General features: G+C 45.2%; 1 protein-coding gene across 1 annotated transcript; it reads right to left on the bottom strand.

Moving 5' to 3' along the window:
• Positions 1-27,560, bottom strand: rcc2 (regulator of chromosome condensation 2). The gene is made up of 12 exons (XM_007897753.2): positions 27,321-27,560; positions 19,662-19,755; positions 16,369-16,512; positions 15,462-15,593; positions 15,088-15,176; positions 12,722-12,836; positions 7,820-7,986; positions 7,152-7,332; positions 5,691-5,796; positions 5,242-5,314; positions 4,666-4,743; positions 1-4,031 (listed from the first exon to the last, which is right to left on the bottom strand). Exons 1-12 carry the CDS (start codon positions 27,510-27,512, stop codon positions 3,927-3,929), a joined length of 1,476 nt encoding a protein of 491 aa, XP_007895944.1. The 5' UTR covers positions 27,513-27,560; the 3' UTR covers positions 1-3,926.
• Between the last annotated feature and the right edge of the window lie 130 nt (positions 27,561-27,690).

Genomic DNA, 27,690 nt, shown 5'->3' with positions numbered 1-27,690 from the left:
TAGTATTCAATAATTTTATTGCAAGAAATACAAAAGTAAAAAAAAGTTTACAGCACTGAACAGGCAGCTAAATGGCTAAAAATCACCTAAATTTTAATACCAACAACAGATTGGTCACTCGTGCCCATTACCAGAAAGCTTACCCCCTCCCCTCGTGTTACTAAACAAAGCAAGCAGCTTACTTCCACCTCAAGAGTTAAACCAGTCACATTTGATTCTGTAAATCTTTTTGTCTCGTGTTATTTTCTTTAAGGTCTGTCTCTGTGCATGGAGAGAAAATGCAGCCTTCCAGACACCAGTCAATCACAATGGGAATTTATTTTTCAGAGGAAATTTTTTTTGAAATTTTAGTCTCCCCTGGGAAAAAGGAACACGTTAGGTCAGATATCCCAGCCACAACTCTTCCACGTCAAAGTTGGTTGGTCATGCGCTTCACAGCCGGTCGTACACCTTGCCATGAGAAGAATGGCTGCCATTTCACCTCCCTCCAAAAGTCTCTACACAACAGTAAATACTGTGAAACATTTTTGAGACTTCCCCGATTTGCGTGTATAGTAAGGTCTCAACTATCTGGTCACTCTCTCTCCTTATTCTGGGATCTTTGCAAAACAACAAAAAAAAGTTGAAAACTTCATAAAAGGCCCTAAGCCCCCAAAGAGGAAATGGGAGCTTGTCACTATGGAAACAGAACAGTGCCTCTCAATACTGTCACCCTTCCTCACACCCCAAGACAAAAAAAGGTCCACAACCTGCATGCAAGTGAAAAGCACTCAACTTGAGCAAGAGACAGCAATACGCACGCAGATTGCAGGACACGCGCGGACACTAAACTATGTTTGAAAGGGGCTCATCACCCCCCCCCTCCCCACACACACAAAATATTAAAATTAAACAAAGCTCACAAGCCCACCCACTGCGATCGTATCAGCTGGAAAGCAAGAAACAACAATCTGTTCCAGTCTCAAAGAGCAACAAAGGATGGTCACCACATCCAAACAGCTCGGCGAAACCGGGAGAGACACATCAACTACCAAACTAGACGTTGAAAGATTCTGCGCTGTACGGGTGGTGGGGGAGAGCAGTGCTTACACTGCTATCTCAGTGGTAAAGCGTCTGTCTGTACAACTAAACCAGCACAATGGTGCTTTAATGGTCCATTTCTAGGAATCCACTAGGCTGGTCTTAAGACCATTCCAAAAAAAGACAGCCATCCACCCCAGTACATCCAGTATTAATATTTTTGTGTACTCCCGAGTAATAGAGTAACAGGAAGAACAAAGCAGAGGGTCACAAGGATAGGGTTCCTCTCTCCTCCCACCAACTCCTCTCCAATGAATAGGATACCCCACCTCCCCAGACAATCTCAGCTCCCAGTGCAGCAGCTCAGCTCATCACAGCCACAAGACAAACCCAATGCCTGCTGCAGGCCAGAAATTCCACCTAGTCTTACCTGCAAGACATTGTGGCTTAATTGAAAGTTTAAGGTGGTGCAGAATTGTGGAAGATTCTTCAACCAGCCTGAATTTGGGAGCCAGTTTGCTCCCCTTTCCCCCCCCATCCTGTAGCCAGCTTCCAATTTGAATTTGAAGCGATTTCCCCACCTTGTCAAAATATGTAGACAAAAATGGCCTCACAAGCTGAAACTGAGTGGAATTTTAAGCCTCAGACTTGCCACAGCGACAGAATTAGAAAATGGCCGAATTCTGGGATAACTCAATTTTTTTTGGTGTGGGTGTCATTGGAGGAAAAAAAGACAAAGATCAAATGTAATGATGATAAAGTGCAATTTTGTGAGCACAAACTTGAAATTGGGGCTTGTGTACATTTTAGTCACGACAGACCTGGGCACTAGCAGTTTGTACTGCTTCCAAAGTCTTCAGATTCTTTAAAAACAGCGATGTGCAAACTTTTAGCAACCTTCTCAGCAGGACCATTGCACATTTCCAACAGCGCTGCTTTCTCTCTCTCTCTGCTAACATCACCTGCACAAGCCTATCCTGCCCTGACTCACTCATGTGGCCCTCTCCCTCCACACCAATCTCAGTCCCTTCACTGTGCAGCTCAGCAGCAAATCGATGACTTGTATCAGAACTCGTTAAACTTGTACCCGAACCACTCTGTACTCTCTGCCCCCACCCTGAACCCTGACATCCTTTCACTGAAGATCCCCCAATGGTCACTCTGGATAGTAAACAGCCAAGCTAGAGGTTTACACTGCACAGAATTTGAAGCTGCCTTGTGGGGAAAAGTGGAGAGAAAGAGATGGGTCATAGTCACTGAAAGTGTCTCCTAGAAATATCAACTTTAACATCAATCATCCAATTTCACAGCCCCAGTTTCTAGCCACTAAAGAGCTTCAAAGCCCTCGCTGCTATTTGTGTAGAGCAGCAGGTCCCAAAGCTCTGTCCATCCAACCATCAAGACACTATTTGGGCTGACAAGACACCACCAGCAGTAGGTTTACTAGTAGTTTGAGCCCTGGCCTGCCCACACATGACACGTTATCCTTGTGAGTCTGGAATCCCCCGTTCAGAGAAAAGATGAGCGATCACTTTGATCCAGATTAAACAAAACCAACCCACCTCCCTACCCCAAATAGAAAGCTCGTTGAGAAATCAGAAGTGGCTGGATGCATATCAGCAATAGAAATGTACCACTACTCACACACCAGAGCACAGATAACACCTCAACTCAGTCTTCAATGTATCTACAGACTCACACAGAGCTGCCCTTGGTCTCGGGGGAACAAGGGGAGAATCCATTTACCAGCTGATTAATTGTAAAGAACATCTTGGACTAAGATGACTATGTTGGAAAAAGCAACTCATGTTTTCAAACCTTTACAACAGCAGTTTGGTTTAATAACACAATCGGAGCTGAAGTTCAATTGCCTGAAACAGGCCACCCGTTTACCCCAAGGCTAACACTCTTTATTGCCAACACACCAAGAGGAGAGGACGTGCATGTGTGTAATGGGGTGGGGGGGGGCAGGGGGAGACCCTGAGGAGGGAAGAAAAGCTTTACCTACAGAGGCAGTTTTAAATCGTGCCATAAATCATCGACTAGCGAATGCCCAGCTCAACGGGACGCAGGAGAGGAGAAATCAAACACGTATGAACCCAGGATCCTGGGAATAATTAAACATCAGTCCCGCCACCAGCCCTGCTCTATAGACAGCCGGCTCCGGCACTCTGGTATCGCGTTAAATGAGCTGGGTTTTTATGGTGGGTTTACAAAGAAGCCAGTACAAAGTGGAGTCTGCCTGCTGGCTTTGGGGCTCTGCTCTCCCAACACCACCCGTTCCTCCCCCCCCCATGAAGATCGTCTAAGCGAGAGTTTTATTTCAGCGAGGTGCAGAAATACGACTGATCAAAATATCCCCGTTAACACCAGCGGCAGGCCGACCAGTCGGTACAGCAAGGGGTTTAATGCCGTGGATTATTCAGGCGCGGGAGAGCCGAACACAAATGCCCGGGTGGCCCTTGTAACATAATCAAAGGCAAAACGTTTAGTGGTAAGTGGCCACCGCTGATACAATGAACTGCGCAGAATTGTGTGTGTGTGGGGGGGGGGGGGAAGGGATGGAGATTGTGTTGGGGGGAAAGGAGAGGTTGAAGAGGCATGTGAACAGGAAGTCGTAGTAAATTCAAACATCCGAGTGCACTGATACTCCAGTCACTTTAAATGATCTGTCGCAGCGACCAGTTCAGTTACATCAAGTACTTTAGCATTTTGCGTGAATTGGGAATTTTTTTCTTTTCTCTATTTGCTGTCGGTCAGTATAGGATATTGGTTAGTTGATTTCTCTCTCTCTCTCTTCCACCCCACCCTCCTCCCACTCCAGCCAGTGCACCGTAAACCTCAGCTGCCTTTCGTTCAAGTGAAGCTTTCATTGTGGTTGGTTGCTCGGCTCGGGTGTGGCTGGGTCAGATGATTCGAGGGTTATATTCCGGCACCTTCTTAATCCTCTCCTTTTCGGCATCGCTCTCGTCCCTCGCGATCATCAGTGAGTGAGCGTGGCCCATAGCGACCTGTGGGGGAACGGACAAAAACTCTCAGCCTCCAAACCAGTCACTGGCCAGCCCCAATTCCAAACGGCAGGTAGCCTGACGTCATCAACCCCACCCATCCCCCATGTAATAATAATAATCCTTGATATAGGGGTTTATCACGGCTTTGAGACATGCCTAAGCATTTCACAGGATATACAGCAGGGAAGCAACATTGATGGAGGTGTCATCCTTTGGGTGAGATGTTAAACCTGAGGTCCTGTCTGTCTGTTCAGGTGCACGTAAAAGATCGATGGCACTCTATCCCGGCCAATAATCCCCCAGATTAAAAAAGACTATTTGTGGGACAACGTGCATTTGTGGGCAAATCAGGAAGCCAATTTGCACACAACAGTCACTATACCTCACCTGTGAAAATGACTAATTATCTAGAGTATTGCTGGCCAGAACACTGGCAGAAACACCTCTGTCTGTCCTAATAAAATCATGGGATCTTTATAAAATTTAAAGCAAGAACAAGCCTATGTTTAATGGTAAGAACACACACAGCTTGAATCCACAACCTCCCAACTCCAAGATGAGCATGACTGCTACACCAAGCTGATGCATGTACAGTCTCCAGACTGAAGAAATGGGAACAGCTTCTCTCTCTCACCTGTTCCACATAAACTCCATCCAGGGTCTTGATCTCTTGTGCTGTGGTGGAGGATTTGGGTTTATTATCTCCATAGCCCTGTGAACGGGAAGATCATTGATCATTTTGTATATGTACACATTATCACGTCATTGAGACATATCAAAGCACTTCACAGGACATACTGTAAAGTGGATTGACTGTATTTTGTGGGTGAAATGCAGCAGCCAGTTGACACTCATCAAGCCAGTTCCACAAGTTTATAAACCTTTTAATCCCAATCCCATCCTTTTAACCTCTGTCTTTTAAACATCCCCCATTAATCCCACCTCTAGTTTCTTGGGCAGAGCGTTCCACATCTCATAATACTTTATGTGAGGAAACAATTCCTGACCTAACCTCAGTTCTGACCTTGGCTCTGATTTGAAGGCTCTGCCCTTGTAAATGATCCCTTCACCAGAGGAGTTACCCACACTATCATGTTCACTCTTTTCATTTGTATAAATTGATACCCTTGGGTAGGGTTGCTGCATGGCTAGATTCTGTGCTGTAACACCACGCCTCTCTGCCCGTTATAAACAGTTCTCTGTTGCTTACCAGTTCCCCAAAGGTAGGTGATGGGCCCCAAGCGATTGTGCTTTCATCTGCAGCCACAATGATGCTGCTTTTCCTAGCCAGAAAATAAACAATAGCAATGTTCTTCAATAGTAGTTCATGTCACACGTATCAATGTCCCACAAACAGCCACGAGATGATCAACCAATTTAACAGGAGGAATGTTGGCCAAGACGCTTGGAGAAATTCCCCTTTCTCTTCCTATTGTGTCAAAGGATCTTAATCATTCACTAAAACAGGCCCCATCAGGCCCTCTGTTCAATGTCTTATCTGAAGGATGGCAGCTCCAACAGACTCCCACAGGCCTGCACTGGGAACTTAAAGTCCAGATACGAGGCCAGAACTTTCTGACTCAACAATTCCACCCTCCCCCGTCACGGGCACTCCCCCTCCACCCATAGGCATCCCCCTCCCACATCATCCCCACTCACCCACTAGACAGGCTCCTGATCTTCCACCCACACAGGTCCTGCACCACCTTGGGATACATGGTGGAGTCCCGGGAGGTGTTTGTCGCTCCCCAGAAAAACAAGCCACCTGGAAGAAGGGCACAGTTACTGACCAGCAAACACACAGCACAGCACGCAGGACTGACTGTGTGCTTATCAAACTGCTGTCAAGGTTACATACTTTAAAATACAAATCCATTTTTTTCACCCAAAGGGTTAGTGGAAATCTGGAACTCTCTCCCTTAAAGGGCTGTGGTTGCTGGATCCATTCAAGTTTTCAAGAATGAGGTGGATAAATATTTGTTAAGTCAGGGTATCAAGGACTATGGGGCAAGGGCGGGTAATTGGACTTGGAAGTACAGATCAGCCATGACAGAATGGCAGAACAGGCTTGAGGGGCTGAATGGCCTACTCCTGTTCCTATAGATCCCCAATGCTACGCAGGACTGAGGGGACACTTGTACTTGCAAGTTGTTGTGGTACTTTAGCACAGGGCAGGAGATGCTGATTGCTGCGCAGGTCACCATGGGAGAAGCAAAGTCCTAGTTTGAGGAGAAAACTCATCATCAGCTTCTGCGTTTTCTTTAAAAAATAGGTTTTTGAAAGTTTTGTGTATGATACATGCAAACAACCCATCACCATGCTCAAGAGTATCTCAAATAGAGTTCCACATAGGCCACTTAGAAGTGGGAAGAGAATGGGCAGTCTCTCCTTGGGGAGGGGAAGGCACCCCATTTCCTCAATTCCTGTGAGTATTAAGCAGAAGGCTTGGGGACCCCAGAGATAACTACTCGAGTCTAATCAGCTAAAACCACATAACTTGCTCTGCCCCCAGTGACTGGTCTGTCCTGCCAATGAGCCAGGCTGGCTCTACTGGCTGGAGTCCTGTAGCTCAGTGGTTAGAGCACTCGCTTTGCAAGCGAGAGACCCGAGTTCAATCCCAGGGCGAAACCTTGGGCAAGTTTCCTTACTCCACACAGAGCCTAATAATAATCCCTCCCAAACCAAATACAATAATAAATTGGTCATTTTTAATCTACGACTGTTTGCGGGACATTGCTGTGCGCAATTGGCTGCCGCGTTCGCCCACAAATATACAGTCACTTTACAGTGTGTTCTGTGAAGCGCTTTGGGACGTCCTCCCGACGTGAAAAGCGCTATAACAAATGCAAGGATTATTATTATTATTGCTGTCATCAGCAGCAACATGGAGTACTGCAGACCTACCTGGCTCAGGAACAGAGACCACCAGAGAGGACTGGTTCGATTCCGACATTCAGTTGCTAAACATGTCACCTTGGAGCCAGCTCATCTACAAAGAAATCCCGCTTACCATCGCAAATCGGGAGGATATCCCAAGGCGCTGAGATGTCAAACACTGTATACAGTATAGAAAATTGAGAGGTCTGCAATACCGTATAACGACATTCAGTCATTACTGACCCATTTCGTTCACTGCAAAGGAGCACGTGTTTCCAGCATAGATCTGAGCAGCTCCTCGTCCAGGGAAGTCAAAGAGCTTGACCAGACGCGGCACCATCTCATCCTTCTGCTCCGTGTGTCCCAGGCGCCCGTACCCCCCAAAGCCCCAGGTGAATACTCGCTTCTGAGAATCCAGAGCAATCTGGGGACACAAGGAAATCATTGTGTTCCAGATTCTAGCCTCCACTGCAGGTCGATGCCGTAACTTCTATACAATGATCTTCACTAATTTGTTTTGGTTGCTTGGGAGACTGATGTGTACAGAAACCCCAACCCCACACATGACCTTAGCCTGTCAGGACAGCGCATCCCAGTACTTTAGCTTCACTGTATTCAGACATTGACAGAGCTGTGGAGGGACACATCAAGCTTACTCAATTTACACAACCCATACGCATGGGCACACACCGGCCAAGTGTGCATACATATACACACTGCCCAGCAACACTTGCACACACACGACCAAGCCACAAGTTGACACACACATGCACACAGCTCAGCACATACACACATCCCAGCCACACATACGCATGGCCCAGCACACGCATGCACGACAAATGAACACCTTGTTCAATTGGACATTGTAAGTTGGGAAAATTGCAGCACACAATATTTGCTGTTGGCTGTACCGTGTGATTTGCTCCACAGGCCACCTCGCGGACCACCACATTGGGCACAGGTAAGATCTGACCGTCCTTTGTCTTCTCCAAGAAGATGGCTACTCGCCGCGGCACCACCTCACAATCAAACTCGATCCTCTGGGCCCGAGCAATGAACTTGCCGTCCGAGTTGTGTCCTAATAGATGACAAGACTAGTGAGAGATGCCCAACCACTGATGTTAGTCTGTCAGGAAAGCGCACCTCAGTACTTTAGCCTTGTTAGCACTCTCAGCAGAAGTAGCAGACACAACAGAAAGCCCACAAACAGGCTAAGGTTGACCAGGAGCAAAACTTCAAATTTGCTGGTACAAATGCACCTTTTGTTCTTTTTAAACAGCTCTGGCTTGAACAGGACGATCCATGTGGAGCGGTGAGCGATGAACAATGTGCAGTGAATGCCCTCTGTGGAGGCCGGTCAGGAAGGTCAGAGAATATTAACACAAGAGGCAGCCATTAGTCACTCCAGCCTATCCCACCAGCTCACTGGGCTATAACAGATCCTTCCAATTAGAGCCAATCTTATTTTGTGGGAAATTTCTTGTTTAACCCACTGAAAATAATAATACCTGCATTTAACATGGCGCCTTATCACGTCTTCGAGATGACTCAAAGCGCTTCACGGAATATACAGTAAAGTGAATTGACTGTATATTTGCATGTGAAATGCGGCAGCTAATTGCGCACAGCAGTGTCCCGCAACAGTTGTGGATTGAGTGACCTAATTTTTTTTGTTGTATGTCATTTTATTTATTTTTATTACATTTACAGTGTTCAATGGTAATAGCCAGTTTATGCATTTAAACTTTGGTGGCAAAAATCTGAATTTCTACTTTTAAAGTGGGCTTGCGCGACAGTCTGCTGCACAGCACTCACCTGCACAATGGTCTATAGCATGTTCAGCCCCTCCTTGACATGCGTACACTTCCCTCCAGACCACATGAACGGTAACAACAGAACCGGGACAACGACTGTTGCAAGTATTCATTTAATTTTTAAATATTTTTGCACAAACTCCACTAATTTTTAAACTTTCTTTTTGTTGTGTGCGTTTTTAAAAAAATATTTTTTTTTTGTTGCTCTTCGTTTTATTTGATTTTTTCCATTTTATTCTCCCATCCCTACCTGCTTTTACTTTCCTGTTATTTTGCATTTGCCTGTAAATCCCAGACTCCATCAATCCCCCTCCACCCCACTTAATTTTCCTTATTTAGGATACATTCCCATTCCGATGTCCAGCATAAGGTGTTACTTCTCATTTGCTTCTCTGGCCCCACCTGCCATAGTTTACCCCCAAAATCGCTTAACCTGTTTATGTCTGCTTTCTTCATAATTCAAACTAGAAACATCACATTTGTGAAATTAATCAACTTCCAAACTCATTTCATTTGGCTGACATGTAGGATTATGTTGACAGGGCTCTCAAACCCACATATTCAGCAGCTTTAAACAGTTTGTTTCTCTATTCTTGACAACTCATGGATGAGCACTAATAGGGACCAATTGCTGAGTGGGCACCTCACAGCAACTGAGTTACTGCGGCTGTAAATTAGTTCAAGCTAATTCACCCACTGCCCACCCACAATGTGTCAGCCTGGCTCAGTGGTAGCACTCTTGCCTCAGAGATAGTAGGTTCACGCCCCACGTTGGGACTTGGAATCATACTAAGATGTCTAAGCTGACACTTCAATTAACGAGAATTGCCGTGTACAAATTGGCTTCTGGATTTTTGCATACAAAATACAAAACGTCACTCCACTATAGTAATAAATAATAATAATAATACTTGCATTTGATATAGCGCTTTTCACGTCGGGAGGACGTCCCAAAGCGCTTCACAGAACACACTGTAAAGTGAATTGACTGTATATTTGTGGGCGAACGCGGCAGCCAATTGCGCACAGCAATGTCCCACAAACAGTCGTGGATTATTATTGTTTTGGTGTTGGAGGGATTATTATTAGGCTCTGTGTGGAGTAAGGAAACTTGCCCAAGGTTTCGCCCTCTGCCAGGAATTGAACTCGGGTCTCTCACTTGCAAAGTGAGTGCTCTAACCACTGAGCTACAGGACTCCACAAAGTGTACTCTGTGCAGCACTTTGAGAATCATTTTTGACGTGAAAGCATCTTATATAAAATGTTAGGATTATTATATTTTTATGGTCAAATTGGATCAAAGCTGCATTGTTGGATGATGCGGGCTTTCAGATGAGATGTTAAACTGAGGTCCCATCTACCTGCTTTCTGGTGGACACTAAAGATGCCAGGGTAGTGTCCCAGAGCGCTTGAAAACACGAGGCACTAACAGCCCTGGGCTACTTTAACACGTGCCCACCAGCACGTGTCACTAATCATAAACTAAAGCAACTATTTTCATTGATATTGTAAACCAAACATTGAAACCAGGTTATTATTTTGTAAATATTTTGTTTCCTTACTCCACACAGAGCCTAATAATAATCCCTCCAAAACCAAAAACAATAATAAAATTGGTCATTTTCAATCTACAACTGTTTGTGGGACATTGCTGTGCGCAATTGGCTGCTGCGTTCGCCCACAAAATATACAGTCAATTCACTTTACAGTGTATTCTGTGAAGCGCTTTGGGACATCCTCCCGACGTGAAGAGCGCTATATCAAATGCAAGGATTATTATTATTATAATTAAATATTTAAAAATCTTCAGACACTTCATTAATGTTAATCCTTCACAATAAGCCACGAAACAGCAAACTGCACCCAGTAGCAGCAGGAATCTCACTCAAAGCAAGTCTTACTCTAAGCTTACAAACCTTCACAGAGCAGATCAGGGAATGGATAGACAGCACGTCCGGCTAATGTATCCCATGTCCTTAATCCCACACAGCTCACATGCGAAGCTGGCTATAGAATCTCCAAAGCTTACATTGCGATTAGTATTCTCTTTTTTTTTAAAAAATGTGATGTTCGCCTTTCAGAACCAGTGCCAGCGGAGTGTTTGCTAATCACAAGTAGTCATTTACAGAGCAATAAACTGCTAACACAGGATTATTGATCTAAAACAGGATCAATTCCACAGATCATGACGTTAGCTGGAACTTGGCCTTAATCTCAAATCGTTCTTGGAGGGGAGAACTTCAGGGAGCTCGAAACGCCAGCTGCAGGTTCCATCCACCCCTCCCCCATCAAAAACTCTCACAAGTTAACTGCGACAAACCCTTTCGCACAAAGTCTAAAGAGCCTCCTCACATCAAAACGGCTCAACGCATTTACACGGGTAAAGGTGTCAAGTACAGCGACTGCATTTATAGCTAATTTTGCCAGCGATTTTGGACACAGCAACATCCCGCAAACAGTCACAAGGTGAATCTGGAGGACTGTCGGCCACAATATTGGGAGAAACTCCCTTCTCTATTCCCAACAGTGCCACAAGATCTAAATACCCATCTGAACAGGCAGAAAGGACTTTGATTTAACACATCGTTCGAAGACCTGTTCAGGTGAACATTTAGATTGGGTACCTCCAACAATGCAAAGCACTTGTCTAGAGCTGCACTGGAATTGGAGGACATTTGACCCATTGTGTCTGGATTGCTCTTTCAATAACCAGCACATTCAGTCCTTTACCTGCCCCTTTCCCCCCACACTCCTATTAATACCCCTGGTAAATATCTATTTACTTCCTCCTTGATTCATTCAATATCTCTGCCAAACCGTCATTTGCCTCAGGGTAGATGTCGAGTCCAAGATTAAACAAGAAGCTTCAACCCTCAACCTTCCAAAGGTATGACTGGCTGAGCCAAATTGACATTTGTTTATTAATAATAGAATTTGATGTAGCAAAACATCTTAAAGTGCTTCACAGGATATACTTAATGTAAAGTGGTTCTGACTGTATATTGTGGGCCAACATAGCAGCCAGTTGCACACAGCAATGTTACAAACAGCCAGTGAGTGACCAATTTTATCTGAGGGATTGTTGGCCAGGACACTGTAAGTGAACAACTCTTTAAATAGCACCGCAGGATCTATAACACCCATCTGAACAGGCAGACGGGACCTTTATATACACAAAAAAAAAATCAATCATTCACTTCACAACACTTTACTGTGTTCAAAAAATACTGTCAAGCCTGCACGCACACAAAATCATTACCCTTCAAACTAAAGATATAACAAGCAAATGAGGAGGTATAAAAATGTTTGTTCTATGTCCCCTGCCCTATCTGCAACATTCAGTGGCTGAGCTTTTAGATCCTATACCACTAACCTCTGGAATTCCTTGCCCTCACTCCCTCTTTATCTGCCTTCCAAGTCCCATCTTAAAACCTACCTCTTAAATCAGGTCTATGCTCGCCCCCTCTTGCTTGGTGTCCGACCAGTTACCGGTCATGTTTAATTAAATAAGTCAAAAGCTAGTATAAACAGGTATTTCCAAGATAATTTTTAAAAAATAATAATTTGTTCACTCAATCCATGACTGTTTGTGGGACGCTGCCGCCGCGTTTCGCCCCCAAAATATACAATTCACTTTACAATATATTCTGTGAAGCGTTTTGAGATGTCTAGAAGACATGATAAGGCTCTATATTGAACGCAAGGATCATTATTATTTACAAAGGTTTGTCAGGCAACTGGCCTCCCACTCACTAATGGTCGTTTCCTGTGTATCACATGCTCTCTGCACGCTCACCCTTCTCCTTTGCCTCCTTCAAGACCCTCCTCTTCGACCGTGCCTTCAGTCACCCTCCTATCCCCCACCTCCTAATCCCAACCACCAGCTCGGGTGTGGATCCCTGACTGGATGTCCAGCGCCTTGGAACATCCTCCTGACTTGAAAGGCGCTATACAAATGTCATTTGTTGTTGGCCACAGAGTTGAAGGAGGCAAACCTACCGAGCTGCCCGTACTCCGGGTGGCCAAAAGAATACAAGTTGCCTTTGCAGTCGACGATCATGCTGAACTCTGCCCCACAGGCGATTTTCACAATGGGCTGGCCGTTGTACATAATCTGAAAAAAAGACAATTAAAGGATCAACTGATTAATCCTTAACATTTGACACAGCACCTTTCGTTTCAGGAGGATGTCGCAGAGCGCTTCACAGGATAGATACAGCGTATAACGTGTAGTGACTGGGTATCTTGTAGACAAACGCATTTTTTAATAGCACAGCGTTGTGCATAATCAAACATTAAGAGAAGACAGAGCCTCCACTGTCAACACTCAAATTTCAGGATTCAGATATTTAGAAGTAGAATACTCAGTATTTTGTTAACGACTCCCCCACCCACCAAACACACACACGATGGCCAAGGTCACTGGATAAGCACTTCCTGGCTTATCTAGACCAGCTGAGCACTGAAGATTTGTTCAGGATGAAGGATGCCCTCAACCAAAAGTTTTACATTGTGAATCATAGTTGCAACTGTGATAAGAGTAGAGATTTCCCATTTAAAACACTGACTGACTGATGTAGCATTGATAACACACTTCCGCCCAGTCAGCTTCACACAAGCCACTGAAGGGCTTCTTAAAGACACATTGTGACCTCCACGAAACATCCGCACAGCACAACTAAAGTGTGTCCATTTCCAACCTCAGTCTTTTCTAGTCCAAGTTCTGATACCATGTAATAAGAAATATTCCGAAGTACTGGTGCGTTATACACTTTATTTAGGTCTCAAATCCATTCACTTCAAACCTACTACAATAACCATACACCATGTCCCTTTCCCCAGGGCCCTTTCATACTTCTTGAATCCCTACTACTGGTTGTACATTAATTTTTATTATCCTTAAAGCATAAAGGGATCTCTACAGATGCTGTCTGTTTCTGCCTCACAGGCCTCTTTTTCTCCCTCTTTTGTTTAATCCAATGGTAACCGATTGATTTGACGAGGTTTGCTCCAGACCAGAAGCATAACTGTTGCCTTTCAGGGCTAATCAACGGTTTGGGTCTGTACAAATGTCCTCTTTATATAGATTACACCGTTTGTCAATTCATTTCCTGCCACCCTCATTCTGGTTAATTCCTTCCTTCTTCAGAGTTGAAATAAAAACAGAAGTCGCTGGAAACACTCAGCAAGTCAGAACTGACGAAAGATCATTGACCTTAAACGTTAACTCACTTTCCTCTCTCCATAGATGCTGCCTGACCTTCTGAGTGTTTCCAACAACTTCTTTTGATTTCAGATTTCTAGCATCTGCAGCGTTTTGCCTTCTCTTCCAGAACTGATCCTGTTTTAAGTACAAAACTTATCCTAGTTTCTGATCCTCATTTGAAACCTGAGATTGAATTAAATCACATTGTGGTCAATATTCCTAAGAGGCTCTCCCTTACCACCGCAAGTAACTATTTCTGGATCATTACTGGTAACGGAGTTGAGCAAGGCCAGCTCCCTGGTCGCTACTAGGACATGCTGTTTTAGAAAGCCATTCCCTTTTCTATTTGTACCTTCCCTCTCCCCCTGGCTCAGGGTCAGACTCTGCTAAGTGCTCCGGGACACTACCCCATGTGAAGGGCACTATATAAATGCACATAGTTGTTGTACTGCTCTTCCCCGCCACGGCAATATGCAAATTAAAAATATCCATTTGAATTCCACATTCTTCTTCTTATGAGGTTCCCCGAGCTGCCTGTATATATATTCCTCCATTTTAACATAGATCAGGTCTATAAAAGGCTTGTGCCAGCATCTCATATCCTTTCCTATTCTGCCCTTTTACCCCCCAGTGACTCCAGCTGAAATGCGAGAGATTGCCACCATCTGCACCCAAAGGCTTTGACGCCCATCCCTACCTACAAAGCAGGTACAAAAGGGGTATAGGGCCTGACCAGCAGCTGCTTACCTCTCTACAAAACAATCAAGGTGGATTCCAAGCCCTGGAAACACAGGCTCCATGCAACACCTCTCAGCTATCGTTTCACCATTGGTGGGCAGACCGTCTCAAGATCCACCTCTTCAAACGTGCCTTCGGTCACCCTCCTACCACTACCCTCCCTGCCCTCCACCCCTCCTGATTCCCACCACCAGCTCGGATGTAGATCCGACTCTCCAGTGTCTTGAGACCATCCTCCTGAGGTAAACGTCGTTGTACAAATGTGATTTATTGTTGGTGAATGGACATCTGCCTTAAGGTGGCATGGAAGGAGCTGTACAGGAATGGGAATTTAAATGGGTCAATGTACAGGAATGGGTCAATGCCCGGGATGGTTACCATCAATGGGAGAGAAGGAACAATGGCACTCTGGATGCCTTACCTGTGCCGGGCACGGTTCTGCCTCAGTCTGGTTTCCGAGGCCCAGCTGCCCCATTTTGTTCTCTCCAAAGGCAAACACGGTTCCAGTTTCTAAACACAAGAAAAAAAGTTAGAATCTAACAGTATTAGAAGAGAGTGCAGCATAACCCGAAGAAAGCACACCAACCAACATATCTGCTTAGGCACACAGGGTCAGTCAGAGACCTGGAACTCTAGCATTTCAGGTACACCTTTAACGGGAGTGATTCCGTTCCCGTGGCTGAGATCATACATTCTGAAACACCAATGTTTATGTCGAACATTAAAGGAACGGAATGTTCCCAGAACTAACAAAGTTCATCATTCTACAGATTCTCTAGGACAAATTGTTGTTACCTGTAAGGCAGAGACTGTGGTTACGGCCGCAGGCTGCTGCCACGATAGCTTGGTCTTTGAGAGCCTCAATGAGTTTGGGTACTTCCCCTCTCTTGGTATCTCCGTGTCCTAGCTGACCTTTCTCCCCTCGACCTGAGGGACACAGAAGATTCAGAGCAAAAAATAGTCAGGCAAACGTCCATTGTGGTTACTGCAAAATGGTTGCTACAGCGGGCGAGAGGCACACAGAGCAAGCAAGGCTCCTCATCTCACACACAACACACCTTCAGTCAGTTGCTCAGACAGAAAACAATTCCAAAATTAAGTACCAATACCAGTCACACTCTTGATTTATAAACTCCAAACATTCTTTTAGATATAATATCCTTGCATTTGATATAGCGCTTTTTCACATCTTCTAGACATCTCAAAGCGCTTCACAGAATAGACTGTAAAGTGGATTGACTGTATATTTATGGGCGAAATGCGGCAGCCAATTGTGCACAGCAGTGTCCCATAAATAGTCATGGATTGAAGTGACCAATTTTATTTGAAAGATTATTATCAGGCGTTATAAAATTTATATGTATGCACATCCTGAGGGAAGTGTGTGTGGTGGGGGTCGAGGGAAGGGAGACCAGGAGAAAATGGGTGGTGTATTAGGTTATATTCAAGTCAAATTCCTCCACCGTCCTAACAACTAATGCGATGTTGTTGATGAGATCATCATTCTGTTTCCTTTGGTGAATAGCAGCAGTCCTCCTGAATCATAAGAACTTCATTCCACCCCCACCACCATGGAACCTGCGTTTTTGAACCTTGTATATGGCTCAATTCAAAGGGAAACCGAGGATAACGGGAGCTGCTGTTTGCTAGGAAGTCAACCTCTGGTAACTGCAAGCCAACCCAATGTGTTCTAGCCACTCACCCCAGCTCCAGAGCTTGCCCTCTGTGGTGATGATGAGGCTGTGGGCAGCACATGACCCCGAGGTGACAGTCCGGACTCGAACTCCAGACAGTGAGCCATACCGGTTCGGGCCCCACAGATTCTGACCCAGGTTACGGTATGCCGCTGAAACAAAAGAGATCATTATTGAGAATCCTCACATGTGATACAGCACCTCTAATGCTTAAAGCATTAGCACTTCACAGGGAATCGCTGTCCAGTGATACAGTAAAGTCCCATATTTAGCCATGAACTGAATGACCAATTATATCTGCAAGATTGTTGGCCAGAACACCAGGAGAAACTCCCTTCTCTTTCTTAACTAAGTCGTGCAATCTTTAACGTCCGCCAGAGCAGGTAGACAATAACTGTTAAATGTCTAACGACTGGCACTTCCGACAATGCAGCTTACCCCCCAGTGCTGCGTATCAGCCTAGACTGTGAGCTGAAGTCCTGACATGGGAGTGTGAACCCAGAACTATCTGATAATAATATTGATATAGCGCCTTATCACATTAACAACAACAACTTGGATTTATATAGCGCCCTCCACGCCGGACGGCGTCTCAGAGCGCATTACAGTAACGGATCCCGGGATCAGGCCAAGGGGAGGGGGAGGAAGGTGACCAAAGGCACGGTCGAACTCACTACCCCAAAAGGCTGTTGAGGCTGAGACCTTGAACATATTCAAGACTGAGATACGATAGATTTCTTATTGCAAAAGGGATTAAGGGATATGGGGATAAGGCAGGGCTAGGTTATTAGCTGGAGTTAGATTAGAAGATCAGCCATGATTGAATGGCGGGGCAGACTCGAAGGGCCAAATGGCCTACTCCTGCTCCTACATGTTATGTTAAAAGAAAGGTCTTCAGCAGAGACCTGAAAATGGGAAGAGAGGGAGCAAGACGAAGGGAGTGAGGAAGGTAGTTCCAGAGCCTCAGGGCACAGTGGCTGAAGGCACGGCCGCCGAGGGTGGAGTGGAGGACAAGGAGGAGGCCAGACCCGGAGGAACGAAGGCAACGGGTACTGTGCTGAGGAGAGAGGAGATCAGAGAGGTCAGGGGGCGCAGAGGAGTGCAGGGAATTGAATACAAGTGTGAGGATCTTGAAATCGATCCTCTCTGGGATAGGCAGCCAGTGCAGTCTGGCCAGGGGTGATTGGGGAGCGAAGTTTGGTGCGAGTGAGAGCATTAGAGTAGTCCAGCCGAGAGGTGACAAAGGCATGGACCAGGGTTTCAGCGGCTTTTGGGGAGAGGTGTTGGCAGAGACAGGCGATGCTTCGGAGGTGGAAGAAAGTGGTGCTGGTGAGGGACCGGATGTGGGGAGGAAGGATAATTGAGGGTTGAACCTGAGGCCGAGGTTGCGTAATGGTTCGGAGAGTTTTAGGGGGAGGTCAGGTAAGTGGAGGAGGTGAGAGCCATGAGATTTTAGACGTTGACGAGAGCCAAAGAGTATGGCTTCCGTCTTGTCAACATTCAGCTGAAGGAAGTTTGCGCTCATCCAGCCCCTGAGATCTGACAGGCAGCTGACAGAACATCAGGGGACTCGGGGTCGCAAAGAGGTGGAAAAATAGAGTTGGGTGTCGTCTGCATTCATGTGGAAAAGTACCCCATGTCTGCGGATGACATCCACAAGATGTCTCAAAATGCTTCACAGCACATAGTGTAAAGTGGACTGACTGCGTATTTTGTGGATAAAATATGGCAGCCAATTGCACATAAGTGTCCCACAAACAGCCACTGAATAAGTGACCAATTTTATTTGGGGGGATTGCTGATAAGAACACCGGGATAGAGAAACTCGCTTCTCTTTTTGAATAGCGAGATGGATTTAGCGAGGTGGAATTAACATCCACCTGAACAAGCAGACGGGAACTCAGTTTAACATCTTATCTGAAGGACGTCACTTCTGACAATACAACATCCCCAGCACTGCATTGGAGCGTAAGTTTAGACTATGTGAGCTCAAGTCCTGATGTGTGATTTGAGCCCAGGATTTGATTCAGAAGAGAGAATGCTACCACTATGCCAGGCTGATACACAAAGGCGAGAGAATGACTGATGGTTTAACTCTAGGGCAGCTGCTGGAGATCCCCCCCCGAAAAAAACAAGAGGAGAATTGGAGCAGCAGCCTCCAGAGACCACTGGTAGCACACGGAGGACTGTGCTCACTATTCCATTGCCGATGTCTGGTCAGTGGAGACCGCAAGAGCAGACACTGGCTACTAATATTCACAAATGTAACAGCAGCTCAATCAGTTTGCTCACTCCTCTTCTCCTACTACACCAGATCAGATCTTAGGAACGGGAATGTGGAGACAAGCTGCGACACAGAGCCAGGAAGTTGACACTTTTGCATCGCTCCCCGCCCACAGCCAAGCGAGTAGTCAAAAAGTGGTAACAAACTAGGTTACATCGCTCCCTCTGCCGGGTGGGAGGGGACGATGTAACCTAGTTTGGCCCAATTCACAGGCCTAATTCAGAAAGAAAATCCAAAAGGACAAAACAGAACACCGAAAATAGCTGCCGAGCTTCAAATATCTGCCAAGTCAGCTTTACAACATACTGGAGGCTGGAAATCCTCAGGTTCTTAGTCTTAAAACTGCTATCTTACAGTTTAATACCACATGGAATTTTAGAAATTCAGTTGTCACTTGGAAGCTGATTTTCCGGAGGGCTTTTTTTGGTTTCTACTTCCAAATTAAGACTGTTTTCCAAAGATCTGCACAACATGAATTTCATGACAATGGTCATAAACCCCAGAATAGCCTGGCGTAGGAGGCTGTAAATCTTAACTCGAGAGAGAGCTTTTGATTACACTGCATTCATTACAACGCATCTTATGAGCAATGCTTAGCCAATACAAGTTATCCAATTTAAGTCAGCAGTTTAACGTCTACCAGCACAGATAAACTCTTTGGTTTCATTTTGTTATTCCCCGGGCTTTACACGATTTCATCTTTTGGTCATCATATTTACAATAATCCTTACATTTGATACAGCGCCTTATCACGTCGTCTAGACATCTCAAACAGCTTCACACGATAACAGACTTCACTGCATATTTGTGGGCGAAACTCTTATTTGAAAGAGTGGCACAGATTGAGAAGTCGGAAAAGTAAAGCAGGTTGGCTGCCATACCCCTGGGAGCGTTAAGGTGCTTGGCTCTGCTGCATTCTGATGTTAATTAAAGATATCCAGTATTGGTCAGGTGAAGTTAATCAGGAAACGATCTGGAGAATTTGATACGCATCTTTGAGGAAGTGTACAGGCCTACCTTGTTGCTTAGGAACCTCTTTTCGACCAATCAAATCCCAGTTTGTTGCTCCGCAAATGAGCAGTTGACCTTTGAACTTGGACCCCTCCAGTTTCTGCGGGAGAGCAGAAAGAAAATTGCATGATACAGTTACTTATTACATCAAACATCCCAAAGCACTTTGTTATCCAGGTATTGACTTGATTTGCAGGTAAACACATTTTGTATACAAAGTCTCACAGATAGCCATGGTAATGTTGGTCAGGATACCAGGAGAAACTCCCTTTGCTTTTCATACAGTGAAACAGGATATCTAGGTTCTCAATGGGAAGACAGCACCCGGAATCTCAGTTTTAATATCTCTTCGGAAGGACAGCACCTTCACAAATGCAGCTCTCCCCCTAGTATTGCTCTGAACCTCAGCCTGGATTCATCTCAAATCGTGACGTGGACCAGTCTATTGACCCATAAGCAAGTGTTATACTAACTGAGACAAGCAGACACAAAGGAGGAAGTGAATTTTTTGGAATATTAAAAACAGACAAAAACTATTCAAACACTACATATTTCATTACATCTGTACTGGCATTGTTGCTCGTGCCCAAAGCTGCACATCTTCAGCTTTATCTAACAAAGGTCTTATATCACCTCTCCATCACCTGTCTATAATGTGGAACCTAGAGACCTGTATAGAGTGTGTGCACAAGCAAAGTTCTAACTGATCCCTCAGGCACGCCAATCATCATCAATTGGAAAAATATCCCTCAATTCCCACTTTCCTGCATTGTCCTTTAATCATTTTATTATTACCATCATCCTCAATCTGCATGTCTTAATTTGGGCCCAAAGTCTCTTATTTGGCACCTTAATGAACTCCTTCCTAATGTCCAAATAAGCATCTATATATCTTCTTTGTTCATATTTTTGAATACATTTTTCAAAGAATCCAATCAAATCAGTCAAGACAAACCATCTCCCCTCCATGCTGATAAACGTTTAACCTCTCTTCAGTGACTCAGTTGAAATCCAACTGACAATTGGCTGCTGAGTTTTGCTCACACAATTCACTTTACAGTGCTTTGAGATGTCTTGAAGACATGATACTGCGCTATATCAAATGCAAGGATTATTATAACTGCCCACTCCAAAAATTGAGCTCCACTGATATCTCAAATCACAAGCCCATTTGATCACATTGTTCCAGACTACCAGCCCTACCATCTTCCCATTATGGCATCAAGCAATTTCTTAAATGAGCCCAGATTCCCATCCTCAACCCCCCTTCGTGATAACTCATTCCAGATGTTAATTCTTCCTGGTGTCACGCCCCTTAAACAGTGACCTCTTGTCACGCTGCCTTGAGGTTCAGTCCCAGAGCCAAACCCCAGGGACGCGATTGCCTGGATTCTTGCTGCCTTAGGTTCCCTCTCTCAATGTTAGCAAGAAAACGTACACACCTGGAGTTCGTGCGAGAACAGTTATCTCGTGTAGGCTCATACAAGAAAAGCTACAATAGCTGGGAGATGCAAAGGGAGATGGTGCTTGGTGCTCAAGGTATCATAGCCCAAATTATCTTTGGTCTTCAGAAGGAGAAAAATATAGTCAGAACACAAACCTCAACATTCAAATTCTACTCCCATCAGCTGATTAACCAGCATCCATCAAACAAATATGACGCCCTGGAAAAGTAGATACCAAGGCCAGAGCTCTGGGTGGGTAGGGGGATTCCTTAGGTTCAATGTTTATCGGTTGCTTCCACTTGTTGGCTGATCAAGGACTCAAGGGTATAAATAAATATAAGCTAGCGAGTAACAAGCATTTATATAGCGCCCTTCACGTGGGGTAGGTCCTGGAGTGCTTAACAGAGCTAACAGGGATTTTAGGAGGACGTTCTTCACACAGAGGGTGTTGAGAATGTAGAACTCACTGCAGGAAGCTGTGGTTGAAGTGAATTTAAGAGATATATTGATGATACATGAGGGAGAAGGCAAGAGAGGGGAATGGGATGGGTGGAGGGAGGCCTGTGTGGCGTATAAACACCAGCATGGATAAGTCGGGCCGAGTGGCTTGTTTCTGTGCTAGATCACTATTTAACTGAAAGACTCAATTGTGCATTCCCATTCCTCCCCCAAAATGAAAGGCACTATAGAAATGTAAATTTGTATTGTGCAAACATAAATACAGGATGGGAAGTTGCCACACAAAAAAAATCAGTAAATAACTATTTAGCGAAGTTCATGCCTGGGCACAATAGTTATGTCCTTGGGAGTTTGTGGGTTTGACCTCAGTCCCCATTCAGCTGCCTCCACAAACCCTCAATATTCTCACAGCGAATAGGGAGAGGGAACTAAGCCTCAGTTTGCTGCTCCAATAAGACTTCAAGAACTTGCAGTTTTTATGTGGGATGAACATCTCAAATAGCTTTGTGACAACAATGAAAACTTGCATTTATACAGCACTCTTCACACAGGTTAGTGTCGAAGAGCTGAAGGATGATGGGTTCGGATGTGGTAAACATCTAAGTAAAGAAAATGCAATTTGGGGGTGCTGATTAAAAGAAGCTTTCAAAGGCAGAGAGGTAAAGGGAAGGGAGTTTGGGAGAGAGTCGAAGGCTCAGCTACCGATGGAGGGAGGGGTGGACTGGAGTGGATGGAGGGAGGAACAAGCAGTGGACTGGAGTCAAATAAAGGAGAGCTCGCTATATGGCTGGAAGAGATGACACAAGACTTTTGGAGGGAAGTGAGGATCAGCATATGGAAATTCTAAAGTCAACTATACTCCAAAAGTGTCCCATACACTCCCCATACACCATGGCCAAGAGAAGCAATCAGACAGGACTTGCAAAACATGAATTTACAGATGATTTTCTTTACACAATCCATCTATAAGCCTCATATCTCTCTTTCCATCTCTGACTAGGTACAGACTAGGTATCACAATAATACACTTTGCATGTGATATAACACTTTATCAAGTCGTCGAGAAGTCTCAAAATGCTTCACAGGATATACTGTGAAGTATTTTGTGTGGGGGGTGGGGGGGAAAAAGAGTACAGGCTCCAAGCTTTACTGTTTGGAGACTTGCAGGATGAAGCAGCTTCTCCAGAGTTTGAGAAAAAAAGTTTCCTAAAAAAAAAGGACCTTATCATTGAAACATCATCTCGAAGCATTACACAAATAGTGTCAAGTGCAGTCAAGTAAGGCAAACACAGCAGTAGCTGTTTTGTATCCAGCAAGTCCTACAAATGAGCAATTAACCTGGGGGAATTGATGGCCAGGACATCGAGAGAAGCTTCTGAACATCCACCTGAACAGGCAGACGGGACACATTTTAATGTCTCTGCTACGAATTAAAGCTGGGACTGAAATTCAACAGTTAACTGGACTTTTTAATTCATCTCCTTTACATATCTGCATGCCTGCTGCTCCTTTATATAAAAAATGATTTACACTGGAATGTGAATGCCTTCCTCTGTGTCGTGGATGTGCATTTCTGGCACTTAATAGCAGGTCACATTACTCCTGCATAGTTGCTCTGTAGCAGTTCTGCAAAATCGACTGCAATATCTATATAAAGAAATATTTAAAGAAACAGTTGCCAGGCATTTGAAACTATTGTGGCTCTTTTGGACAAGTCAAATGCTCAACACAGCTTGACCTTTGCTCTCAATTCTCAAAGGCTGAAGTGCCGACTGCAAAGAGCGAGAGAATCTTTATGGAGGGAGAAAGGTCTCCCCAGCTCCACTATCCACAAAATCCAACTAATTCAAAACTTCGCCACCCATATCCTCACGTACTCTAAACTGTACCCCCATCACTCCAGTCCTAGCCAAGCTCCACTGGCTCTCTATCACAGAACAGATCGACTTTTAGGATCTTCACACTCTACAAATGTAGGTTCCTTCACACGCTGGCAACTCCTGACCTCTTCGACCTGCCAATAATAATCCCTCCAAAACAATAATAAAAAAATTGGTCATTTTCAATCTACGACTGTTTGTGGGACATTGCTGTGCGCAATTGGCTGCCGCGTTCGCCCACAAATATACAGTCAATTCACTTTACAGTGTGTTCTGTGAAGCGCTTTGGGACGTCCTCCCGACGTGAAAAGCGCTATATCAAATGCAAGGATTATTATTATTATTATAACCCACTACCTCCGCTCGGCTGGCTCCGGCCTTCTGCTTGTCCCTCATCTCCTCCACTACAATGCTTTCAGCCACTCTGCTCCCAAACTCTAGCACTCTCCCTCAATCCCTTCACCTTGCCCCCTTCTTCCCCAATTTCAGATCATGCCTGAAGACCTCTTTGACCATGCTGAAGGTCACATCCCTCCTGCTCAGTGTTGTGCTTCACCACCGTTAAGCACTCCCGAGTCTACCCTATGTGAAGGCACTATTTAAATGCAAGTAGTTGTTGTAGGAAAGCATTTCTCTATCTCTAAAGTACCAACTGGAGAAACAGTGTGAGGCAACAGGTTACATTTACACAGCACCTTTCCAGTAAATGAAACAAATGTATGGAAATCAGCGCAACATGAGTAGGCTAGTCAGTCCCTCAAGCCTATGGTTTATCTGCACATGAAATCCATTTACTTGCCCTTTCTCCATATCTCTTGATATCCTTACCTAACAAATATTGATTATTTTAGTTTTGAAAATTCCAATTGACCCAGTATCAGCAGCCTTTTGGGGGAAGGGAATCCCAGATTTATACTACCCTCTCCTTCCGCCCCAGGCGATTCCATGCCCTGTGTGCTGCCCCCCCACCCACGTGTCCTTAATGTTTTATACTCACTTAAACTACTTCAATTGACCTCATGGGTGGTTTTCTAGGACTATGTGCCAGATTCTTATCACTCTCCCCAAAAGGGGATTCTTCGTCTCGGTCATAAACCCAATATGAAGCTTATTTCCTCAATTCTTAACTGATGGGCCCACCGGGGAAATCATCTCTCAAAGAACTTTATAAAAAGAGTTTAATTAGAAACGTAGTGAATTTGTCTGAGAAGGAAATGTAAGCCAAGGCTTATATATAAAAAAGGGGGGGGGCGCAAGAGAAGGGACAGGAGTAACACTTGTTTAAAATGGCAATACCCACTTGAATCCAAAGTGCTGACAATAAACAATAAAACTTTATCTAATATAGAATGTTAAGAGTCAAACCCTGTAGCCAATCTGCGCTGGCAGGTTTTTCATAAACAGGGTCAAACTTCATTTTAGTTTGGAGGAGATTTGGACTACATCAACTTGCAGTTATGTAACATTCTCTGCGCAGAGTAGCATCTCAGGGCACTTAAGACTATAGAGGAATAATGGTCCAGCGTACCTTACTCGTTAGATTTCAATTGACAGGGAAATAAAAAGCAATTTTAAAAAGAAGCAAAGAAACGAAAAGAAATAAAGCATTGGAAATCGCTGGCTTTCCGAGGGACCAAAGGTTGTGGGTTGAAGCACCACTTCAAATCCTGAGTTCAGTCCAGGCTGATGCTCGAGTGAAGTGCTATAGGGTGTCATTAAGATAAGACCTTAAAATGCATCCCCGGCTATTTGTTCAGGGAGCATTAAAGGTCACATAACATTTGAAGAGTTTCTCACAAGGTCCTGGCGAAAGGGTCCCCCTAATAAAAATTCACTTCATGGCCGTTTAGGGGAACCTCAAGAAAACCACCCATATGAAAAAAAATCACTACAATCAACAAGATAACTGTGGAACACTCCAAGACACTAACTACAACAACTACTGACACTGAGGATGGCCCCGGCACGTCCCAACTCTTTTCACTCGCTTTATTTGAAGTACAAGGGGAGTGCTGGAGGTGCTATGAAAATGCAAATGCAAAAAGGATTATAAATCGGTCTCTTTCTTGTTCAAACGACTGGCATGAGAAGGCACGGCACCCGGGGAGAAGGGAGGGGGGGGAGAGAGAGAGAAAAAAAGGACTGGCATTGAGAAAGACCAGATTAATTAAAAAGGATGCATGGCTTACAACACAAAGCCCCACACACACTGCACTCACTGCCTGTCTGTCTGTCTGTCACTCAGCGGCGGCCCCGCCTCCCGGCGAGGTAATGACAGCCACGGGGGCGGACTGAGGCCGCGCCTGCGCATTGAACACTGTGGGGGGAGGGAGGCAAAGTGGCGGGAAATTGAAGTTAAACGGACAACAAATAATAATCAAATTTTTAAAAAATTCTCTCGCAAAATGTAACCGGCGGCTCCCGGTCGCCTGTAACCCGCAAACCATGAGGTAAAGCGGCCTTGAGAACAGTCTTTAACGCCGCATTCGGGCGCGGGCGCCCATGCGAGGCCACGGCTCGCTCAGGGCGGTTCGTGTAGTAAAAAATGTCGCCGCGGTCGGGAGATCTTCCTCCCCCAGGGCAGGTGGGGGGAAGGGTCGGCGGCCCAGCCTGGCAAACAGGCCGCGCCCAGCTCTCTCTCTCTGTGTGTCCCGCAACCCTCACCGCGGCCTAGCGCGGCCGGTAAAGCCTGAGAGTCGGGCCTGGAGGAGTGGGGAGGGGCGACCCGGCCTCAGTGACCCGATGGGAAGGGGGTGGGGGGAAGGGGAGAGACAAAGAGCAGCAGTCGTCGGCCTCACACCCCACCCCCACACACACTCTCCGGGTGGGGCCGCCGAGCGAGAAAGAAATATATCAAACAAATGATTATTATTGTATAATAATTCGATGTTAAAACAAATAAAAGTTATAACTTTAGCGGGAGGGCAGGCTGGCCCGGGCCGGCCGGCACGGTAGGCCTCACTCACAACCCTCCCCTCACCCCCACACGGGCCCCGGCCGCCACGAACAAGAGACACAAGCCCGGACCACAGCGGTCCCCATGGGGGTGGTGCGGGGAGAAAGAGGAGACCAGCACAAACAGAGAGAAAGAGGATAAATAAAAATAAATAAAAATGGTATCAATGAAAATAATTTAACATTTTATTTTATTGTTTTTTTATCGGCTTTAATGCCGTGTGTGTGCATATGTGTGTCTGTCTGTGTGTGTACACATCTCTCTGTCCCCGGGAACAAGAGCCGGCCGGCTTCACACCTGATTAGTTATTAGTCATAATTTTTTTTACACACGAATTCAATTAAAATTTTAAACCGAGAGACATGACAAAACATAAGTCACTGCGCTCTGTGTGTGTGGTGCGAGTCCCGGGGTGAGTGGGCAGTGCCAGGCCGGGCCCGGGGGGGGGGGGGGGGTTGTATCCGGGTTGAAACGCTCTTCCTCCCCGGGTCGGGCCGAGCCTTCATCCCGGGGCCTCTCGCCTTCAAAAGCCGCCCCTTTTTTTAAAAAAAAACCCTCCTCTCCTCTTCCTCCTCTGTCTTCACTTCCCCCCCAAAAATATATAAAAGTTTTTTTAAAAAAGACAGATAGATAGGAATACTTTGATGAAAATTGCCGTTAATTATATTCTAGGGGAGAGAGAAAAAAAAAGAAACGCAAAGACAAAAAAAATTAACCTGAGGTACTTTTTTTAGAATTTAATTTATATATTTATAACAAAAGACTGTTTAAAGAGACGAGTGTTTCTCTCCCTTTATATATTATTATATTTACATAGATAGAAAAAGCTGCTATGTAAATGGAGATTTGTGAAGTTTTTTTTAACCCCCCCCCCTCACCAACAAGCCCCCACCCCTAAAAAACAAAAAAAAGTTTGCTTACTTACTATTTTTTCCTTGGTTTCCTCGGGCTCGTTGACCGTCTGCAAAGCGGCTTTGCCCATTTTCTTGCCCGGGTTTTCCAGCTCCAGTTCCTCATCGTCGCTGAAGTCCCTCTCCCTCTTTCTAACACCCCTTCCTTTCTTTTTCTCCCCTCTCACCCCACCACCGTCCCGACCATCTGCCTTCTTACGAGGCATTTTTTTATTTTCTCTCTTCTCTCCCCTTCTTCTCCTTTCTCCCCCCTCTCTCTCCTCTCTCTCTCCCTCCCTCTCTGCTGTCTACAGAAAAGAATAGACAAGTTTCCTTTCCTTTCCCCCTCTCTCTCTTTAAACCCAAACAAAAACAAACCTCTTCCCTCCACGTCCAATTTTTGAT

This window comes from Callorhinchus milii, unplaced genomic scaffold (assembly GCF_018977255.1).
Source record: "Callorhinchus milii isolate IMCB2004 unplaced genomic scaffold, IMCB_Cmil_1.0 Scaffold24, whole genome shotgun sequence".
In the NCBI taxonomy this organism is placed as follows: domain Eukaryota; kingdom Metazoa; phylum Chordata; class Chondrichthyes; order Chimaeriformes; family Callorhinchidae; genus Callorhinchus; species Callorhinchus milii.
Note: the sequence above shows the minus strand (reverse complement) of the source record. Positions and strands in the feature narration are given on the sequence as shown.